At 39.9% G+C, this 21,183-nt stretch overlaps 1 protein-coding gene across 2 annotated transcripts in view; it reads left to right on the forward strand.

Moving 5' to 3' along the window:
• Nucleotides 1-3,406: 3,406 nt before the first annotated feature.
• VRK2 (VRK serine/threonine kinase 2) overlaps nucleotides 3,407-21,183 on the forward strand; it is a 46,340-nt gene continuing 28,563 nt past the window's right edge. Inside the window, exons 1-7 of one of the 2 annotated variants that reach the window (XM_075088150.1) lie at nucleotides 3,407-3,608; nucleotides 3,857-3,997; nucleotides 14,621-14,676; nucleotides 15,194-15,263; nucleotides 16,095-16,182; nucleotides 16,318-16,426; nucleotides 17,715-17,807. In XM_075088150.1, the coding sequence (XP_074944251.1) occupies nucleotides 3,862-3,997; nucleotides 14,621-14,676; nucleotides 15,194-15,263; nucleotides 16,095-16,182; nucleotides 16,318-16,426; nucleotides 17,715-17,807 (552 nt within the window). In that variant the 5' untranslated portion in view covers nucleotides 3,407-3,608; nucleotides 3,857-3,861. The remainder of the gene's footprint in view (nucleotides 3,609-3,856; nucleotides 3,998-14,620; nucleotides 14,677-15,193; nucleotides 15,264-16,094; nucleotides 16,183-16,317; nucleotides 16,427-17,714; nucleotides 17,808-21,183) is intronic. The other variant, XM_075088149.1, reaches the window with a different exon arrangement.

A 21,183-nucleotide genomic window follows, 5' to 3' on the forward strand; every position in this document is an offset into this window, starting at 1 on the left:
GATTTTTAAAAAGATGTATGTGTTAATTTTTTGTTTGGCCTTTTCCAAAACAGAACTGTATGAAAATTTTTCTAGTGATATTTGCATACCTTTTTGTGGGCCTACTAGTTATGGTGATTTATTAATAAACATCTGGATTTAAGTGATAAACTCATTTTTTGGGAATAGCCTAGTATATGCAGGAAACTCTTCTTTTTAGTAATTTTTTTTTTTGTCTGAACAATGTTGTTAGTCTCTACTCCATTTCTGTGCATCTGCCTTTGAGGGTTTTTAATTCTTGTAACCAATTATACAAGTTTTAAAATCTTTAAATTTATGCCTAGTCTTCCTCTCAAAAAAAAAAAAAAGCAAAAAAAACCCAAACCCAAGCCCACAATTATTTTCTGTGACTTGTAGGGTATATACCTTAAACCTTTTTATATTACATGATAACGTTAAACTCCATGAGCTGTGGAAGAGCTGCATGATGTTAAAGATGGCCAAGACTTAAGGTACTCTTATATTTGGATGGAGCTGAAGCTGTAAACTTGCACTTTCTCTTTTTTCAGTAGTGCAAGGTAACTTTCATTTAAAAAACTGAAGACCCTAAACCTCACCTACCTATGTAGGTATCTATGTTGTATGAGTCAAAAGGATGTTACGTAGCCTGACTTCAGTTGTTGAAAACACTATACCCTTGTGTATCTATTTCCACTTTTAGTTTTGCTACTAGCTTATGACGACTCTGTTAAAAATAGCCTTTTCTGATAACTTCATTATTCCTCAGAACTGCATGACCTTGTTTTCTTTTGGTGATCTTATCCTTGCTCATGAATAAAAAGCACTAAATAAGCTCAAAACAACATACACTTCTGAATTGTGAAGTTTTGCATTGAACTCCAACCTTAAGTCAATGTATTCCACTTACTTTCTGATGTCAGTCTCAATGGTTTTGTGGGAAGAAAAGGGCAATCAACTCCAATTCTTGTGTACTTCAAAATAAAATAAAAATAGGCATATCTAATTGGTTTTGCTTATTTAGGAAGATGCATTTTTCTATTAATTTATAATCTTTTTTCATATAATTTATATAAATTTGGAGCATTTTAATTTGCTATGGGGTTTTCTCCTGATTCTTTTTTTAAAAAATAAAGGTGCCTTAAAGTATATTAAAAATGTAGGTGTCTACTAGCAAGCAAATGCTATCACTGGGATATGCTAAATGTCTAGAAGACAGATTGAAACCTCATCTGATTTGTTTCACTTTCTTATCCTAATGTTTTACTTTTGTGGGCAGGGAAAGATTGCTCAGAAGCAGCAGGCCTTCTAACACATTTTCATCTCAGTTTAATCATATGAATACATCTTTGCAGAAGTTGAACAAAAAAGCTCTCTCCTTAAAGGCTAGTTCTCTGATTCCCAGGCAACTATTGGAAGACAATTTTCCTCTGAAAACATCCTTCACCCATGGTAGAATGGTGGCTCTCATCCCAAGTGACAGATATCCCAAGAGCATCACCCAAACAGCCTCAGTAAATAAAGGAGCTAGCTCTCTACAGCGAATAGTAATGGTGTCTTTCATGCAGCACTGAGCATCTGTGGGTTTGTGTAGGTTTCTCTTTTGTTAAGAAAGCCAGAACCAACCAACCCCAGCACCACCCTCCCATAGCCTGTTTTGACAGCTGTTGCTAAAGGAAGAAACCCCATGAAATGCTTTATGGCAATCCTGAATTTGTTTGCTTTATGGCTGAGCTTTCTACTGGCAATTCTTTAGCTGGTCCTTTCAGTAATGGTAAAGCCACAAAGCCTGCAAGACTGATGGAAGCAGAAGGAGTTGTGTCATTGTTTAGCCAACAACTCTTGGCCACTGCCATTCCCTCACTCCCCCACCAGCAGGATGGAGGAGAGAATCAGAAGGGTAAAAGTGAGGAAACTCATAGGTTGAGATAAGACGAGTTTAATAATTAAAATAAAAAATAACAACAATAATAATGCAATGAAAAGTAAAATAACAAGAGCAAGGCAAAACCCAGGGTGGGGAGAAGGGGGAACACAAAACCCAAAACAAACCACACATGCCAAAACCACCTCTCCCACACACCAACTCCCCCAGTTAATATACTGGTCGTGGTGTCACATGATATGGAATATCCCATTGGCCAGTTTGGGTCAGCTGTCTTGTCTGTGGCCACGCCCCTCCTGGCCTCTTGCCCACTGGCAGAGTACGGGAAGCTGCAAAGAACCCTGACTACTGTAGGTGCTACTTAGCTGCTACTTAATAACTAAAGAATCAATATGCCATTGGCACTTTACCAGCTACAGTGAGGAGAATTAACTCTATCCCAGTCAAAACCAGCACAAGTTGTTAAGGCCTCCTCTACTGAGGGCAATATATCCTTTGCAGTTATAATCTACATTAAATTTTAATTTCAGTTGCAAATTATGTGGTTTCTGGAGATGTTCTGGATCTTGATTATTCCTGAACATTTTTTTTTTTAAAAAGTCCTCGTAGTCTTTGCTTGGACGACATAGTGGTCCTCAATGAGCTTTACTTGGGTGTAGTGTGCTGGCAGGGTGGGGGGACCCTTTTAAGAGAGCAAAGCTTGCACAAGATGGTGGTTCGTGATTAGAAGTATGCCCTGTGAGCTTGGGGAGTAAAAAAAAAACCAAAATCAAACAAACCCAAACCCCAAACCTCATTGTGTCCTTTATTACCAACTCACAAGCTGATGGTTGGGATGGGGCTGATTCACCTCAGGGTCAGCTGCATTTGTCCTCTGTACTGGCCTGGAGCAATGGTTGACAGGGCTGTGAGGTGGCCATTACCTCTTCCTGCTGAGCTGTCGGGCCACTGATGCCTCCCAGTGCTCCAGGCAGTGCAAGTCTCTATGTCGCCTCAATTGAAGCAAGCACGTTGGCTGTGGTGAAGTATCAGTCTTTCTGTGTGTAGAAATGATCCTGGAATACACCAGGGAGACAGTGATGGACCTATCACAGAAAGATGCCGAGGTAAAAATGAAGTGGCCTGGCTGAGGAGTGGCACTCTGACAGCTCTGTGGCTCCACAACAGCTCCTGAAGTCCTTGTTGCAGATGGAAACCCCTCTTTTTACCTCAGGCAGGGAACAGTCTGATCAACTACTTCTATAGGCACTAAAGCACTTGGAGAGGAAAAAACTTCTCACTTTTTGAAGGCCAGCTTAAAAAGAGTCGGGCTTAGGTGCGCCATCGGGCTTCTCCGTTTCCTTCCTAGAAAAGGGGAGCCCCAGGGAGGAGCAGCAAACCGCGCGCGCCTGACGGAGGCGCGCGACGTTTCTTCCCGCCCTGCTGAGGGAAGCCGGGCGGCTGAGAGGGAGTCCTGCGTGGCTCAGGGTGGCCGGGCTGCTGAGGGGAGTCCGGCGGCTGAGGGGAGTCCCGCCCCGCCGGCGGCGACGTAGGGCGGGCAGAGCCCGCGTCCTGGCCGGGGTTGGGCCGCCTCTTCCCCGCCCCGAGGTTTCCCGCGGAAAGACGGCTGCCCTCCACCTCCTCCGGCTGTGGGCGGGCGGTCACTGCCTGGGCCCGGCCTGCGGGAAGTTCCCGGTGGGGAAGTTTGCTGCCGGCTCCGGGGGAAGGCCGCGGAGGACCTGCGGAGGTGGGTGCGGGGGGAACGGGCCGCTTACTGACCCCGTCCCGTCGGCCGTTGCAGGGTAGGCCGCTGCCGCTGAGCCGCCGGCCCGGCCCGCCGCCCGACCGAAAAGGCCCTTTGGCCGCCTTGAGGGGGACTGCCCGGGGAGGCCGCCGGGAGCTGGGCCCCCGCTCGGTGCCTCTTAGGCAAAGGACATTGAGGGATAGCTTCTTCTGACAAAAGTCAACTTTTTCTTTTTTTTTTCCCCCCTCAAGGTGCGATGCCGCCTAAGGGTCGTGGCAGAGGCAAGCTGCCAGTTCCTCTCCCAAGAGACATGATCCTGAAAGACACTGAAGGAAAAGTCTGGAAGCTGGGCAGTCAGATCGGCCAGGGAGGATTTGGCTTGATCTATTTAGGTAAAATACCCGTGGTGATTAGAAGGGTGACTTGCATATTTCTTTGTAACTTTCTGACGTTTAAAAAGTTCTTGTTGTTTACATGCTGGTGGTCATCTGTGTTGAAGTGTGGTTTCTGACCCTTGCAGTGTCCTGTTGGGCAACCTTATTGTTCAAAGTGTTGCTGATGGTGCAGCATGTTCTCTGTCCATCCTCTGTCCAGTTCTCTATCCAGTTCTGTGTCCAGCCCAGTTTGCTGGCTTCTAGCCGACTTTTCTATGGAGCTTTGGTGGTGTAGGCAAGGTTCTACTGCTCTCAGACTACCGAAGAGCGTTGCCAAGTGATGCTCTTCAAAGTAATGGCGATGCCTTTGTGAGCTGCCACTTTGGACTTATGCCAGCTTTGTGCTCTAGAGCGCTCTGGGTTTCCAGTTACTGGAAATGTTATCTTCTGGCCAAAACTAAATCAGTTTTTATCCAAGAAATGTAACAGTAACAATAGTTAGCTGGGTGTTGCCTCTGAATTAGTCTTTCACCAGAGGTGGAAATGCTCTTTATTTGCTGTAGTCTAGATATGTTTCTGTATTTTCTTCAGAAGAAGCTGCTGCATTTCACTCAGTCTGTGTTTTTATAAGGAATGAATGGTTCTGAAAGGCAGTTTGTAAAGCATTCTGGGTTACTGGAGAGGATATAATGAATGTTACTATTGCTGGTCTCGAAGAAAAAGCAAATCCTGTTTTCAAGGCAGTATTATGAATTTGGGCTTTTTTTTGTTTGTTTGGTTGGTTGGTTGGTTGGGGTTTTTGGCACAGCAAATACACAGAGGCAAACCAGTTCACTGTGACTGTTAAGAACTAAATTGAGCTTGTATTAAGACAGCAGTGAAGAATTATCTAGAATCAGTTCAGTACATCATCTCTGGAGCCAAACATGTTCTTTTTTATGTTAGAGATATGTTAAGTCTCTGTTTGGAGTATTAATGTTTAAAACTTGATAAGCAAACCACTTCTATACATAAATTGACTTCCTCTTATGCATAAATCAGCTGTACCTTCTTTTTTTAAGCTTTTTCTTTTGCGTGTTTCTGCCATGGAAAATAGAGTTCTGATTGTTTCCCACTCTTGGATTTTTTCAGTTGATCTCTTAATGATGTTTCCTTCATATTGAGTGATTTGTTGGAAAATAATCTGTTAATACACTGTCATGCAGCATGAGCTTTCTACTTAGAGTGACTTCCAGATTTTTATAATGAGACAAATTTTCATTAGAATAGGCATCATATGTCATGCGCCTTCTCAATTCTTTTGTCTTTAGTAAGTCCTTTCAAATCTGCAGAGCTGTGCTAGATTCAGTGTGGTTTCATGGAGATGGAGGAGTTGTCCACTCTGTCAAATTGTAGCATCAGGCACCTACTGTAGTGTGTGTTTTCTATAGAAGGGTTAGCATGTTTGCTCTTTTCGTACTTGCAGATGTAAATGTAGCACTTGAGTGCCACTGGTGTCTCGGTGACAGATTTACTGTGATCTTTGTTACATCTGTCTGGCTATCTCATGGTGCTTGTCTGCTTTCAGCTGTTCAGGAACATTTTATATTGTGCTGAAGTGTTCATCCTCTCCCTCTTTTTTTTTTTTCCTCCTCATGTCCATTATGGTTAATCACAAAGAACTGAATGGCAACTGAAGACTCGTATTTTATTTCATGGTGTGATAGTCTCATATGTGGTCAGATGTTGCTCCTCTAAAGTGGTTGCCCGGTTGTACTGTTTTTCCAGCTATTACATGTGGCTGTAAACTACAGGAGGGTGGACAAGTTTTCTTGTGCATCTGGACTTAAGTTGAATCCAGACTTCAGGCTTGAGTGTAGAAACTTTCTAAGGGGAAAGAAAGGTGTAAACTGGCTTTCTGAAATAAGAGGAAAACGGACTTTGTTCCACTGAATGCCCGTGTAAATGAAGCAAAAAGATTTCAGGAACAGCCTAAATGCCACTGCTTCTGGTTTTCTGCAAAGTAAACAGTCACTGAAAAACCCGAAGAAAACTAAGACAGTGTATATGTTTGCAAGTAGTTTGGTGTAACAGCAGTGAGTGAGTAAATGGCGGCAATTGGTGGCTGTGGCCCTACATCTGCCCTGTATTTAAGTTGAGAGTTTGTTTTACTTTGGGCAAGATTTGGTTTGAGGATGTCTGAAGGAACTGTTTTGAATTCTTTTGTTGCTGTTAGTTGCAAGTGCATCTGGTAGGCTCCTGTAGTGGAGTTTCTGGTTTGGTTTCCTCTGGAATTTATAGAGTTCACGCATATCTAACGGCTCCGCAGACTGAATCAGCGGGGATGATACAGTTTTCAACTAACTGCAGTTACAGAGGAGTAAAGGCTAGTGAACATAGCATGTTTACATAGTTTTCCCTTTTGATCTATCTGATAGCTTTTTTTATGACCTCTGAAACATCGGTTGGTTGCTTTTGAGAGATGCTGTGCATAGAGCATATATGAGATGTTACCATAAGAAAAGTATTCCTCAGCATGAGCTAAGCAGTGAAGTTAAGGTGTCTCTGGATATTGCCATTCAAGGATAAAGGAAGGAAGATGGAAGCTTGCAGAAGGCTCCACAGCGAGGAGGGACTGGGGGAACTGTGGATGCAGTGCAGAAAGCAAGGTTGTAGTGGGTGCAGTTCTCCACGTGTAAGACAAAAAATACATTCCTGAATCACTCTAAATATAGCTCTGTCATTTTCTGCTGCAGTCAAATCACACTGGACCTTGTGGGTGGTGGATAGCATATGGGATTCAGTCAGCTTCATGCAGATTTGATTAGTTTTCTGCCTGATCACACAGGCTACTAAGGTGATTTCCTATATTGTGGTTTTTGTTGCAGTTTGGCTCCCACTGAACTGAGGTGAAAAGCAGTCAGTGGATTAGCTGAGAACGTGAATACAATCTGGGACCCTTGCTATTACTATTCTGTGGGGTTTTTTGTAAGTGACAGCATAGCTGAGGAAATACAGCTGCCACTTTTATAATAGTATTTGTGTTCATTTAATCTCTTCTTTCAGAAGGGATACTAAATGTTGCATGTAGCACTGAGCTGAAGGCTTAATTCCCCTTATAGCTCATCCTACAATTAAAAGAGGAAACGGGAAGATTTATCCACAAGTGTTGACACTGACTGAAGCTTTCTTGTTTAGTCCACCTCTTTATCCCTAATACGTGTTTATATTACTATGTAAAATATAGCATTCAGTATGGTTTTTTGGACTGGATCCTACAAAAGAGTTTAGCTGTCTTTGAGAGTCAAGGGTAATGAAGTAGATGACACACCTTTGGCAGTAAGATATTGATGCTTGGTGCTGAGAAGCACCTTCTTTCTCTGTGCTGTTCAGACTAGTTTTTAGTGCATACACAGCAAGATGTGAGAGGACCACTAAATTTTCAGTGAGAAGGTAACTCAGGAAGAGCTATAGAGAGGTGGGCAAGACAGGAGAGTGGAGACAGATTCAACTGCCTGCCAGGTATGAACAGCACAGCCCTTTTATAAAAGGAAAGGTTAACTTTGCTGGCTATATCTTTTAAGAAGTATTTTTACAGCAGCAGCGTAAAGATTTTGATGTGCATTGTTATAGCTTAATTTCCCATTAAGAGTACTCCATACTCCATTAATCTATAGCAATGTTCTTGAGAAATTTTACGGTATCTCTGCAAAATGTATTTACAAGGGATGCATTCCATGGAAGGTTCTGTTCACTAAATCAAAACTGCTGAAAGCCATTTACTGACCCTGAGTCCTAGGATGCAAATAGTCTCTTAAGGTGTGGGGCTTCTAAACTTCTAATTATGTCCCTGGAAGTTATCACACTCTGCATGTTCATGCTGCCTCACAAACATTTTTCCCTGGTTTTCTGATCATTCTTTCTCTTTTCTGTCTGTGCCATCTTGTCTGTTTCTTTGTTGACTTCTTCCTTCCCTTCGCTTTTTTATCTTGACCAGAGCAAATCCAGCAGTAGAAGGCTTACAAATACTGATTCCTCCTGACGTTACTGAAAAGGAGAGCTTCCTCTGCTGCCAGGAGCAATAGAAGCCATCTAGAGATGTTCTCCCTAGCATTAGTTTTGCTGTAGAAAGAGCGATATGGATGATATGCTAGAATTAACTATGCTGTTGTATGTTAAGAAGTTTTATTTAATTTTATTTTTTGTTACTGGTGCTGATTTGCTGTCAGGCACCTCAGACAGAACTGTTGTCTCTCTGATAAGGGGGGATCGTAATGAAGAGCAACCTGGGAAGAGCGTGACGTATTGGTGGTCTCATGGCTGCTTTGTAGCCCTGTGGAGAACAGTGGCAGTACATTGGAAGATTAAGCAAGAGCTGAGGAGGGTGCTACTGGGAGCCTTACATTCTCTCATTTATCTTCCTGATCACAGTCAGTAATTAACACCAGTCTTTATATAAATCATTCTCCAGTCCTGCTGCAAGCACTCTATTAATGCACAATTTGGACTGAAAATCTAAATGCAGAAAGGTCACACAATGTTTTGTAAGATTCTGCTGTCACAGTGAAATCTGCTGTACACAGCACGAGCTCCTTGCAGGCTTCTTTCTTGTGGAAACGGATGGTTCTACAAAATATTTATTTTTTAAATATATGTATTTATATACACAATCCTATGCTTTTCTGTCCCTGTGTCGTCCCGTCCCCCCCCGCCCCTTTTTCCAAGAAGAGGCAAAGAATATCTGCTTGAGCTGTGAACAGTGATTAAATGGGTGAATGTTGTCTTTTAATGTTGGTGGCAAAGGGAGCTCTGCTGCTGTTGGAGGTAGGGAAGAGGTGCAGTTCTGGCCTTTTCTGCTTTTAAGCTTGGGCCATGCCAGGACTCTGCCACTGATATTCTTAGGCCTGGTGTTCTGGGAATTAGGCTGAGGTGTGAAAGAAAGTCTGTGTCTATTTCAGAAAGAGTAATTTCCATGGATAATTTGTATAGCTGTGAGCAGGGGTGTACATGTGTCAGGGAAGAGGACCGTAGATGGAAGCACATACTGTCATTGTCATACAGTTTTCTTCCTTGGTTTGGGTTAGGAAGCTGGCTTTAGTAATTGGTTCTAGAGAAATGAAGTGCTTCAACAGTTGCTTAAGTTAACTTCATTGAAACTATTTACTATAGTGCAGACACTGAATAAAAAATGCAGTAAAAATTATGCCGAAAGGTATACATTCAACATGATCTTTATAAATGGAATGGAAAGAAAACTATTAATAGCAAACCCCTGTAATTAATAGCACTAGCAAGTAACTGTCTGGTTAGGGATGGATTTTTTCTTAACCTTCAGATGTTAAAATGCATTTCAGCAAAGGTCTCATTGTACCTGCAGGTGTGAACCTTAGTGTGAAAATAAATTCCTTGGCAGAGAAATACCACTTCAGGAAAGAGTCTTTTTATCTAGTCACTAATATCAAACCATATAAATATAGTAAGTGGATTTCACCCTTTCTATAGTGAAACTAAATCAAAGGTTAGTCTGATTTGGCTACTCGGTGATTACTTAGGGCTGACCATGTGGTACAGGATCAGCCTACTCCATCTGTTAAAAGAAGTAGTACTCCCTGCCTAGATGAGTTCTTGCTGGTGACTGCTTCCTCTTGAATCTTCGCTCTTCTTTTTTTGGTCCTCTGTAGGCTAGAAGTCTTAACTTTGAAAGCATGACTCATTTTTACACGGTAGTCTAAAAGCCTGTTACAAAATCTGCAGAGATCATTGCTATTACACTTTAGTGTTCTGCCACATAATGTGTTGGGTTTAGTTCGTTTTTTTTCCCCCATATGTATGGACCTGTGGTCTGGGAGCTGTTGGCTTGCTCTTCATTAGTCCACCCTGCAAGAGTTCTGGTCAGGGACAGAGACCCTGTCATGCCAAGTAAAACTAGAAAGTCAAGAGAGCAGGTTTGGGGTTTGTTCGGGTTTTTGTCTGTTTGGTGCAGTGGGGTTTTTTTGTTTTGTTTTGTTTTCCTTCTCCAATGGGGGCTGTATTTCTGAGCAGTGCTATATGGTAACAGGAAGAGCTTTGGATAAAAGATAGGGCACTTGTTGCCTTATGGAGGAGGGCACTTCTTTCAGCTGTCTTTGGCACCTGTACCCCACTGAAACTGGCATAGTATCTTCTGAGCAGGCACCATGTCAGACTAGCAGATGGGCTGGAGCAGAATCTTGCCAGAAAACAGTTTGTGCATCAAGTTTTAAATATTAGAGGCCTGGACTCCCATCTGAGAGTGCTGTAAGAGCAGACCATGCATAGCTTTTCTGCCTCGGGTTAAAGGATGTGTCACACCTACTCCAGCTTAGAGTAATTAACTTTGAAAGTCAGTGGCTTCCATTGCTGTAGAATACAAAACTGGCTCTAGTGAATCAAGGTTAAGGTTTCATAGATGAGTAAGATACATAGTGAAATCTGCTACCAGAACTGAATGTTCTTAACTTGGAGGCATTTGCAGTTATCTACAAAACAGTTTAGCAGTTGAGCACTGTTTTCTGCTGAAAACTGTTTAGTTAGGTATTGTGGAATATGATTTCACAAGCACGGTACAGAGGGCTATATATATGTAACTTGTACAATAAAATCTATATTCATAAAGCTACCTAGAAGAAAAACCTAGAAAAAAACCTCTTCATAAACACTGCTCAGAAAAGAGTCTGTCTAGGAAATGTTTAAAGTAATAATATGAGCAGAGAAGCAGGTCTTCCTTAGGCTAAGTTAAAAATGGACTGTAAACACCCTTCAAGCACTAAATGTTTTAGTTCTTGGGAATATAGCATATTGTGAAGGTGGGGAGGGAAGCAATGTGCTTTGTTCACCTATTCATATTTCCCTCAGTACCCTCCATATGTAGGAGATACTTGAAGTTGTGTGTTAAATAGCAGATGCTACTTTTTATTTATTTGTGTACATTTTGGTTTTAGTAACTATATTCCTGCAACTTGTATTGGTTTTTGTTGTTAGATGACCTGAGCAACATTTCCCCCTGTTTGTTAGCCACTGAATTTAACAGCGCTTGGCTTAAACGGGGTCAGAATTTTTCCAGCTATTTTATATAGGTAGCCTGTAACTTCGAAGTGTGGTATTTTTGAGGTTAGTTTTTATTTCTGGAAAAAACTAAGCTGACAATATCACTCTTCAGGATTAGTTAACCAATGAAACAAAGCAAAAATAAAATGCTAGCAACCCAAGAACTTCTGAAAATAATTTTATTCATGTTTCCCAAACAAATATATCCTCAAAATATCCAGTAGTGGCAAAGGCGCCAGCTGTGGACAGGAGCAGGGATGTTTTTTCAAACTGCCAAATCGATGTTATTTTCCACTGTGTAAACTTTGTCAACGAAACTGGTTCTGTGAAAGTCATTGAAAATATTTCACCATATTCCAAATGTGACTGCCACAAATTAACTGCTAAAACTACAACAAGCACGTTTGAACTGGCAGATAGAATTGGCATGTTTCGTTGTCAGACTGCATGTGATTGTGCTGTGTGGTTGTAGGAAATTGCAGTTCATCCAGAAACACTCTTTTGTTACCATGTCGTATTAACATTTAGAAAGCTACATTAATTAAGGTTGTGGGACTCAGCAACAAAAAGGATGAAATGCACGATTAAAGTGGATGATAAGACCGTAACTGCTGTGCCTGGGTGAAACTAGGGAATTCTGGACATGGGTTAATTTGAGGTAAGTTACTTGCTATGGTGTGTGGGCACAACAGTTGAAAATTGGGGAAAATAATGTTAACCTTACTGCACTGCTTTATTTTAGAGTGTATTTTAAATTCATATACTTTTCACTGGCATGGTAGCTGTGATTGTGGGATGAAGGGGAGGAAGGGAAAACAGAGCTGTGCCCTCTCCCCGTTGCAAATGTTTTGTGAGACTTGTCTTGGCATGAGATGGAAACAGCCACAGTGCCCCCCGACCCCCCCGGCTTCATCTTGTGCCAGTGTTCCCAGTTAACAATTATGCAGACAATGGTTTTGATTGTGTGCACACATCAAACCTGTATCCCCCCCCCACACACACAATGTAAGGCGATTGTGTGTCTCTAGTTAGTAAAAGCAACATAAACTGTGAACTGGGAACTCTTACGCTTGTTGTGCTATTTTAAGATATCCTTTGCAAACATAGTATCTCCATATAGTGCTCCTGGTACTCTATGTGTGTACTTATATGCCATCAGAGACCTCCTGCCTATCAGTGTTGCTCTCCTGCAGGGTCTCTGCTTACTGTCCTGCAGTCTAGCGTTTAACTGATTGTAATATTATAAATAGCCATGTGCTACCACACAGAATGAGGCTAGCACATGGCTAATTACGAGTATACAGTAATTAACTATGAGCTAAACTCGCAGGAGAGTATGTGGTGGTGGTCTATGAGGTATGTAATCAGACTGTTTGTTAAACCTTGGGAGCCTTTCCAGTCTGTTAAGTAACTATACATAGTAATTAGACAATTTTTAAAAAACCATTTATGTATATTTATGGACAAAAAATAGTCTGTCTAATTTCTAAGCTGTTGTTAAAATATTGCTGCCTGATATAGGAATGGTTAATTAAAAAGATGTAACAAAAGGTACATAGACAACTTCTGTTTATCTGTATGCATGTGATTATTGTGTAAGCATTATCTGCGTAAGAAGTTTAGAGTGTTATTCATTGTGAATGTTATTTCATATTGTTTCATGTAGGTGCAGTAAAAACAGTAATACCATTTCTCCTTTTGTAGATTTGAGTGTCATGTTACTTATTTTGTGGAACATCTGTTTCTGTATCTTGTTGAGCTTTGTCTGACTTTTCTCCCTTTTCACATTGTAACGATTGTCAGTTCATTTTGGTTTTATTTTTCTTCAGGACGTTCTTCAGTGTGGCTCCAGAAAGCCTCCACACCAACGCAGTGTAGGAACCACGGGGGTTAGGCCCTTTTGCTGGGCTACCTCCCGTTAATTGCTCTTCTTCATTACCCTCACAGCTGTTACTTTCTGTTCCAGATTACCAAGAATGAGGCCTCTCTTTATAAAATGTCAAGATGTCTACAGGGAAGTTAGATCAGACTCTTTCAAATACATTTAAATTTGATACTTCTCTATCCCTATCAAACCTCTGTTAAGTAACCTGGTATTAAAATACGTTTTCTAATACACAGGTTTGTTTCTGATCTGCGTCAGTGAGGGAGAACGTCTAATTCTTTTGGGGGAATGGGATGTTGTTGAATAGAATGAAAACACGTGGGATGTGTTCTTTTAAACTAATGTCTTCAGCTGTTAACACATAGTCTACATGTGGCAGAGAAAGATAAAGACTTAAGCACTTAATTCCCAGTTCAGTTCAAGAATATGGTAAGAACAAAGTTTTTACCAAAATTTCCTTCCTGATTGTGTGATTGTATCTGAGACTGAATCATTCACACCTTCCAGAGCTACTGTTCTAGGATATGTTCATTTTATCTTAATGTGTTGTTAGCACAGAAGCATTCATGTGGGAAAGTGTCAAGTAGAAAGCTGTGGGGACCCCACAGGTGTTTGGGGGGTGTATGCTGCCAGATTCACCCCAGACACTGAATAGAATTGAAAGAAGATAGCAGCTGAAGACGTCTGTTCATTGTAAAAGTATTTTTATGCCCTGACCATCAAAAAACGTAAGCTTGGATGGTTTGATCTGATCCAAGTTTACTTGATTTTTATTATGCGGATAAAAGTAGTCTATTTTTGTGTGTGCTGATAGTCAAAGTGTTTCACACCTGGACTGTTGTTGGTATTTGATCATTATAAAAAGTTTGAAAGGGACACTTATTTCCTAGGAACTGTATTCTTTTTAGTTTTTTTCAGTGATGATTCTAAAAGATGATTTAGTCTCATTAAATTTTAATCCCAGTGCAGCTCCATGTAGCTTCAGTAGTATCAGAGAGAACTGATAGTTCTCTCAGGGTCAAAAGAAAATAGGATTGCATTGTCTGCGCAGAGAGGTTCTGTCCCCTGGGCTGTAATTGGCACATATGGTCAATTATTGTTTTGAAATCTCTACTTGCACTGAGAGGCACAAGCCCTCATCCCCCCTTTAGGCAGGTGGTGGTGTGCTATCTCTGACTTAGGCCAGTGTCTAAATAATGTCAGAATAGAAATCAAGGTTCTAGGGCCAAATTAATTTGTAATAGAGGAAAGCAGACAATCCTGTCTAGAAGCATAATGTAGGTCATAACTTTTTAAGCAGTGTCTTTGTCACGACAGTGGATTGACAGCAAACAAATACAGAGGCTATCCAATTGACTGGAATGACTTAAACATAGTCAATTATAATGGAATACTTCATTGTGGTGTAAAAGTGCAGAGGGGACATCCTGCTTACTCCTTAATTAGTGCTGAGGGAGAGAGTTCTGAAAATGTGGGTTAAAATTGCTTCTGTACTTGTTGATTAAAACTTCTGTGTGTGTGTGTGTTGGTTTTGTTTTGTTTTTCTTTGAACTTGGCAAAACTCTGACCTTCAAAAGCAGAAATTCAGACAAAATGTTGGCTATCTCTGTCATGTCTCTTTTGGGTCACCTGATGCAATGTTAGCTTGGTCTTTGTTTGGAATTATATTTTGTTGCATACAGCTTGATCCCCATCTCTTTCTCATTTTACAGCTACCCCTCAAACCCATGGTCCTGTAGAAGATGATGCAGTGCATGTAATTAAAGTGGTAATGTGTAGATCTCATTTCTAAATTGTTAATTTGTATGTAGTACTTTCTCTTAATTATCCATCCTATTTCAGCATTGGGTCTGTTCTGAATGCTTGTGGCTTTGGTTTTTTCCCTATTTTTTTATATCTTGAAATATTTTTCCTGCTTGGGGATATATTCGGCATTTCCCTGACACATAGTATTTTCTTGACTTGATTCTTTCCTTTCCTTGATTACTGCCCTCAACGGTTTAGTAAGGAAAGACAGACTATGAGCTTAAACACACCTGATCTACAATATTTCTGAAAATAGTATCTTAAATAATTCCTAAAATAATCTGTTGATTATGCAAATGTGTTGCCCAACAACTTTTCTTTAGCTGCTTATTAAAATTTCATTTCAGATGGCATGGTATATGGGAGGTGGGAAAAAAAATGGGGGTTTCACCCTCTTTGAATTTCTCATACCCTTTTCTTTAGAAACTGTTGTCTTTCTAATGCACGTTATGATACTAAGTTTATTTGTTCCTCCATAGGAGTATCTTGAAAATGGTCCCTTGTTTTCTGAACTGAAATTTTACCAGAGGGCTGCAAAACAAGAGCATAGTAAGTAATACATCACTTCTGATTCAGGTAGATTTAAGGCCAAGTTTGAGTTTAACTACTTCTGATAAGAACTATTGCTTTAGAGCCTGATAACCAACTGATTTCATATATACTGAACTAATCCTAGTTGGTGCTATAATAATTTTAGATTGCTGTAGGTTTCTTTACTTGAATGTCATCCTTGTCCCTTCTGATCAGAAGGGAGAACAGAAGCATGCCAATTTTATTATGCACACACTTCAGAGTGCACAACAATGAATGGACTCCAGAGAGAGGCCAGCCTTAGGACAGAGGTACTACATGGACTAATTGGTGACCATATTTCTGCTAGTAACTATTTCCATGTACGGAGCTAAGTGTGTGTAATCATCACAGGATTTAGTAGTAATCAAGACATTGATTCTGCAGACACTTAAGCATGGATGTGATTTATTTATGCGAACTGTCCTAAAGACTTTAGGTGACTTAGATTGCTGATAGACATAAGCACTTTTGATAGCTTGAAACATTCTGTGTTGAATAAGGTAGAGCTTCTGAAGAAATTATTTCTTCAGCTATTAATAATTGCTTATCTGCCTTCTAAGGGAGCAAAGTACCACATTGCTAGAACAAAAACTTGCTTCTTGTTTTGGAGAATATAGAGAGCTTCTTGGTATAGTTATGGTTGAATCATTGGCTACACAAACTGCCCAGTAAGTCCTATTTGTTTCATTGTTTCACTCAAAGTCTTGGCTTAAGATCTAAAACACAAACAAAAAAAAAAAACCCACACCAAACCTGAAATTCTGTAGCTACCTTTAACCCAATCTTATCTTTTTATTATTATTACAGTAAGAAAATGGATGAATCTCAAAAAAATAAGATGTTTAGGAATTCCAGTGTTTTGGGGATCAGGCTTGGCTGAGTACAAGGGAAAAAGGTAATAAGATGAAGATGAAGCCTCAAATTGACTGAAGATCCGTTTTCAACCAAACGGAGGTAAGTCCTTTCAATCTGACAAAAACTTTTGCAGTCTTGTCTTAAAGGATCCCCCCCTTTTATATATTTTATGTAGCTATAGATTCATGGTCATGGAGAGACTGGGGGAAGACCTTCAGAGAATCTTTGAAGATTGTGGAAGCAGATTTAAGAAGGAGACTGTTCTGCAACTTGGGGCACGAATGGTATGTACAGAGAGAGAAAGGAAATTGCTATGTCTCGAACTTGCTGAGTTCAAGTAGAAAATGATCATTCTAATATAGTTCCTTTAGGTAGCTCTTGAGTTTAGAAATAAATGTGTAAATGCTATGTATTTTCTTATTTTTAATCTTTTTTTTTAAAATAGATTAATTATTAACTACAACGTCCAGACCATACAGTTCAAAATGTGTATCTAGACTGAGATGTGTAAGCCTATTCTCACGTGCTTTAACATGTATTGATCCCCCCCCCGTCTGAACAGTATTGTATTAGACATCCATATTTGTCAAAGTTCACAACTGCATGCCTGAAAGCAAAATTTTCAGTGTGCTTGCTGAACACACTGTACAGGCCAGGATTGTACAGGTTTAGGCTAGTCTGCAAATATTAGGGTGGTTTTGGTTTTTTTTTTTTTTTTCCAAATGTGCATAGGCTGGCACATACTAATGGAAGATTGTATACGTGCTCCTTTGTAATATCATTTGTGTTGTGAAAGACTGCTATTACTGAACAGAGTTGCACAGCGAATGGAGTAGAGGCTGTGAAACATCCATCCTTGGAGACTTCTAAAACTTAACTATTCAATCTCTTGTACAACCTAATCTAACTTACATTAGTCCTGCTTGAAGCAGGGGGTTTAGACTGGACACCTCCAAAGGTTCCTTTTAACTTAATAATTGGGAAAAAAAAAAAGGTGGAGGGCTTTTGTAGTCACATAATTTACAAACTTGTAACAGTCTTTGTACTCTCCAAAAGCCAGGATTAGATCGTCCTTTGTATGAGTTGCCAAGTGCAAACGTGTTTTTTAATGGCAGAACTATTGTACCTCAGTAAGGAGCTGAAGGACGATGATGGTGCAAGGGGATGGTGACATGAAATGCAGGTCATGACTGGCAGGATCAAATATATTATAAACCTTCAGGACTGATTGAATATGATCTTTTAAGAGCTTGGTGTTCTCAACATTTCCTCCAGTGTTCATAAAGTTCTAGTTTCATTCTTGCTTTGTGACCTTAAAAGCTGCTACTCATAGGTAGTGACACAGGGATACCTCGTGGCAAAGTACAGCTTGTTTATGGTTTGCCATCAGCTTTGTGCTGGTGGGAACAGATCCTCTGGACGGAGTGGCTAGTCCTTGTGCTCTAACGCAAAACAAATTTGTCAGCTCGGTCTGTATAGCCCTTGATTTCACTTTATAAGTGAGGAATATTTGGTGGTAGGGGCAAAATGGAGAAGATGATGATATTTTGTCTGTTCTAAATCCTTTCCTAGTTGGATACTTTGGAATATATACATGAAAATGAGTATGTTCATGGCGACATTAAAGCAGCAAATCTACTTTTGGGCTACACCAATCCACACGAGGTAAGCGTGTTCACTAATCTACACAGTAATGCGTTTATAACTGTTTAATAGTATCATGTATATTCTGCATTAATAATTCACCTATTAAAAGACATTTATGCATGAACATTCACATCCTCTCACTACAAATCTGAGTGGCTCTGTGGAGCTTGAGGTTTGAGAAGCAAGCAGGACAAAACTCTGCTTTGTTCCCTTTGTGCTCTGCTGACTGGGTAACTGGTGTGGATGGATAAACTGATCAAGAGGGTAATTTAGAGGACCTAATTGCTGTGCTAGCTTATGCCAGTTGAAGTACTTTAGTAGAGTGTAAGGATGTGGCCCATTGTATTTTCATTCCTGGGAAGGTGTAACTGTCAAATACTGTCATGAATTGTGTTTCTGTGCTGCTAACTCTTATGTCCTGCTCGTTGTAGTGGGTATCACAGGTAAGTAGGATTAAGGGTGCTGCTTTCTAACACTCTAAAGCCTAAAGCTAGCCTTGAAATTGAAGTGTTCTGGTGAAACGTTTTGAAACAAATCTTTTGATCCTGTCATACTCCATGTGCTCTTACAGTGTCTTTTTTTTCTTCAGTTAATAAAACCTAAGTATGCTTTTTTCTCGGAAAAAAGTGTCATTTAGGAAAAAGGACATCCCTAATTTACTGAAGTATAATTACCTGTAAGCAATATTTCTCCTTTTCTTCCAATTTTTGTTTTTCTGCTGCAGTGATGAAGAAATAGATCTCGCAAAACAGCTCACTGCCATTGGAGGTTGAACCATTGAACTATATCTGCTTTTTTACAAGTTTCAAATTAAATGGTTGAGTCGAATTTAACTTTTCAGCCTTCTAAAACACATCTTTTTCAAACTATCATGGCTGTTTAAAACAACCATGTTTTAGGCTGTGGTAGCAGCCAGTACATAATCTCAGTTTATGGCATTTACCAGCCTGCTGAATCCAAAGAAGGAGGCTATTTAGAGGCAAAACGATCTGCTACCCAAACCCATTAACATAACTCAAATGACTTTTTTTGTCTTGGCTATTGTGTATTTTTATGACAGCAAGATATGTTGTTGTTTTTCACATTGAAATCATTCTGGAAGTGTCCATTTACAGTAATCATAAAATTTTAAGACGCGTAGCTGACTTTGATCAGCTGCTTTTGAATTAGCCAGATTGTGGGGTGATTTTCTGACCTGTTTCTCACATTGTCTGCATGAAGATTGTCCTGTACTAGTATTTGGTTTTCATGAGTAGTAAATTCATTGACAGATAAAAAATAAGGTACTTGTGAGTTACTAGACAGAGGTTTTAGGTGGAAATATAACTTATATTTATTAAATAAAAGAAATCAATAGATATTCCAGTTTAAGTAGCTCTTAGTTCAGCATGTACAAAGTGTATGTTACTGCTGAGAGGTTTCATGTAGAATTTTGTTTCAGTAAAATTTCATTTCTGCTGAAATTATTCTATAAAACATTTTTAAAAGTTCGCATTCTAATTCAGAAGAGCTAACGAGAGAATATCTAATGCTTGCATTTGTAAGGTATGAAATAAACTTTCATTTCTGTACGCTTAAGAAAACTTAGACCTGTTCAGTTATTGTTCAGACAAACCCTCCCAGTCACAGGCTCCAGAAATTCTGCAAGTGGCCACAGGTCTGCTGATTTCACTGAAGCCATGATAACTATACCATACCAGTCTACACCCATGTAGACAGTGATGATTACTTCTAGATGTGTTTTAAGGTAATATGCACTATATTTAGCTTACTCAGTAGGGCAGATGGCTAATGGAACTGTTTCTGGTCAAATATAAAAAAAATTTTCCAGCCACAGCTTGCACAATATCTTGAAACACATATGCTCTGTGGCTTGTGGGGCATGAAAAGAAGGAATCTTCTCACCAGCACCACAGCTAAAACTTTAAAATTGTAAAATCTGCATATGCCAATAATTGAATATCCTTCCCCTGGAATTGTTGACTCTGTGTTGTCTGCCCCGTACTTCAATAAATATTCTTTACCTTGGTTAGGAGCAGTACTAGACACTTTCTTGCATAGATTCAGGTATTGGGAACTTGCACAGATGATTTTGCATTTGTCATGTCCTGGCTATTTGCATGTGCCATTAATTTGCAAGTAATTTTGCCATGAAAGTTGCGTCTTCCTATTCCCAATGTGTCCAGTTCCTATGTTCCTTCATGATGTCGCAACTTCCTTTTCTACAAAGCAAGCTGTCTTTATAACATGCTGGTGACCTGAATGTGTTACTTATTTACCAGAACAGTATTTTGGGAAGCTCTGTAGCATGTTACTGCTGACTAAATATGGCAATAATATGGAATATCCTCTCCTGTATCCTCTAAACTGTTGTAGGAGATGCTGTATTTTAATTTGGCAATTTGGACTAACCTTAGAAACTTCAGACAGAACCTCAGGCATTGGATGGCAACCAAGTGCCAGTGCAGTATTTTGTCCAAGTGTCTCTCTCGGCTGAAATGGTGGATAGCTAGATCGCCTTGGTCCTTTTTTGTTTCATTTTGTTTTTAAACAGTGGATATGGGAGGTAAATAAATAAATAGGGAGTGAGAGCATCTAGCCAGTGTCAAACTCCAGCTCAGCCTCAGGAATACAAGCTGAGAGACCTGTAGCTCCACTGTGAGTTGGCATAATAAAGCCGTCTGACCTAACAATTTCTGTAGTGAGATTTTGTTAAGAATTTTATGCTAGTGGGTTCTTGCTCTTTAGGGTCTAGGATTTTAAGAGAAAATAAATTGGAAGTGTTCTTTAATTCTATATTTTTTAAAAAAAGAAACCCATAACTACTATCTTATATTTTGAATATATATATTATTTTTCTTTCCATATTTTGCTTTGGTGAAGAGTCATAAATCTCTGTCCAAAAAAGCATGGGTACCTTTATACTCAGCTTTGCATTTTCTTGTCGTTTAGTTGCTGTTCATGTGTACTCTTATGTGTGAATTTGTCACTGTCTTCCGTAGTTCCAAAAAACAATTTTTTTTTATGTTAGACTTTCTGTTGCTACTCTCTCTCTTCTGTAGATTAACCTGGTAAATTTAGACCACAGCCAATAAATATCATAGTCCCATTTTTGAAAGAACGCATGAAATCCATACTGCTTTCCCCTGCCTTCTGTGGCAAGGCAGAGAAACAACTAAAGTAAAGGTCCTGTCACTCTGTGACCTCCAAATGATGTTTAGAAATGGTTAGAAGATCAGAATCAGCTGACCTCAAAGAGCAGCTCGCTGCAGATCTGTTCAATAGAAGGGAGCAAGGCTATTCACTGAGTTACAGGTCAAAAGATCAATTCTCTAGTCAATATGTTTCTGAACATGGACCCAGCACAATGACTGACAGAACAGGAGTGATGTAC

Source organism: Phalacrocorax aristotelis, chromosome 3 (assembly GCF_949628215.1).
Source record: "Phalacrocorax aristotelis chromosome 3, bGulAri2.1, whole genome shotgun sequence".
Classification (NCBI taxonomy): Eukaryota; Metazoa; Chordata; class Aves; order Suliformes; family Phalacrocoracidae; genus Phalacrocorax; species Phalacrocorax aristotelis.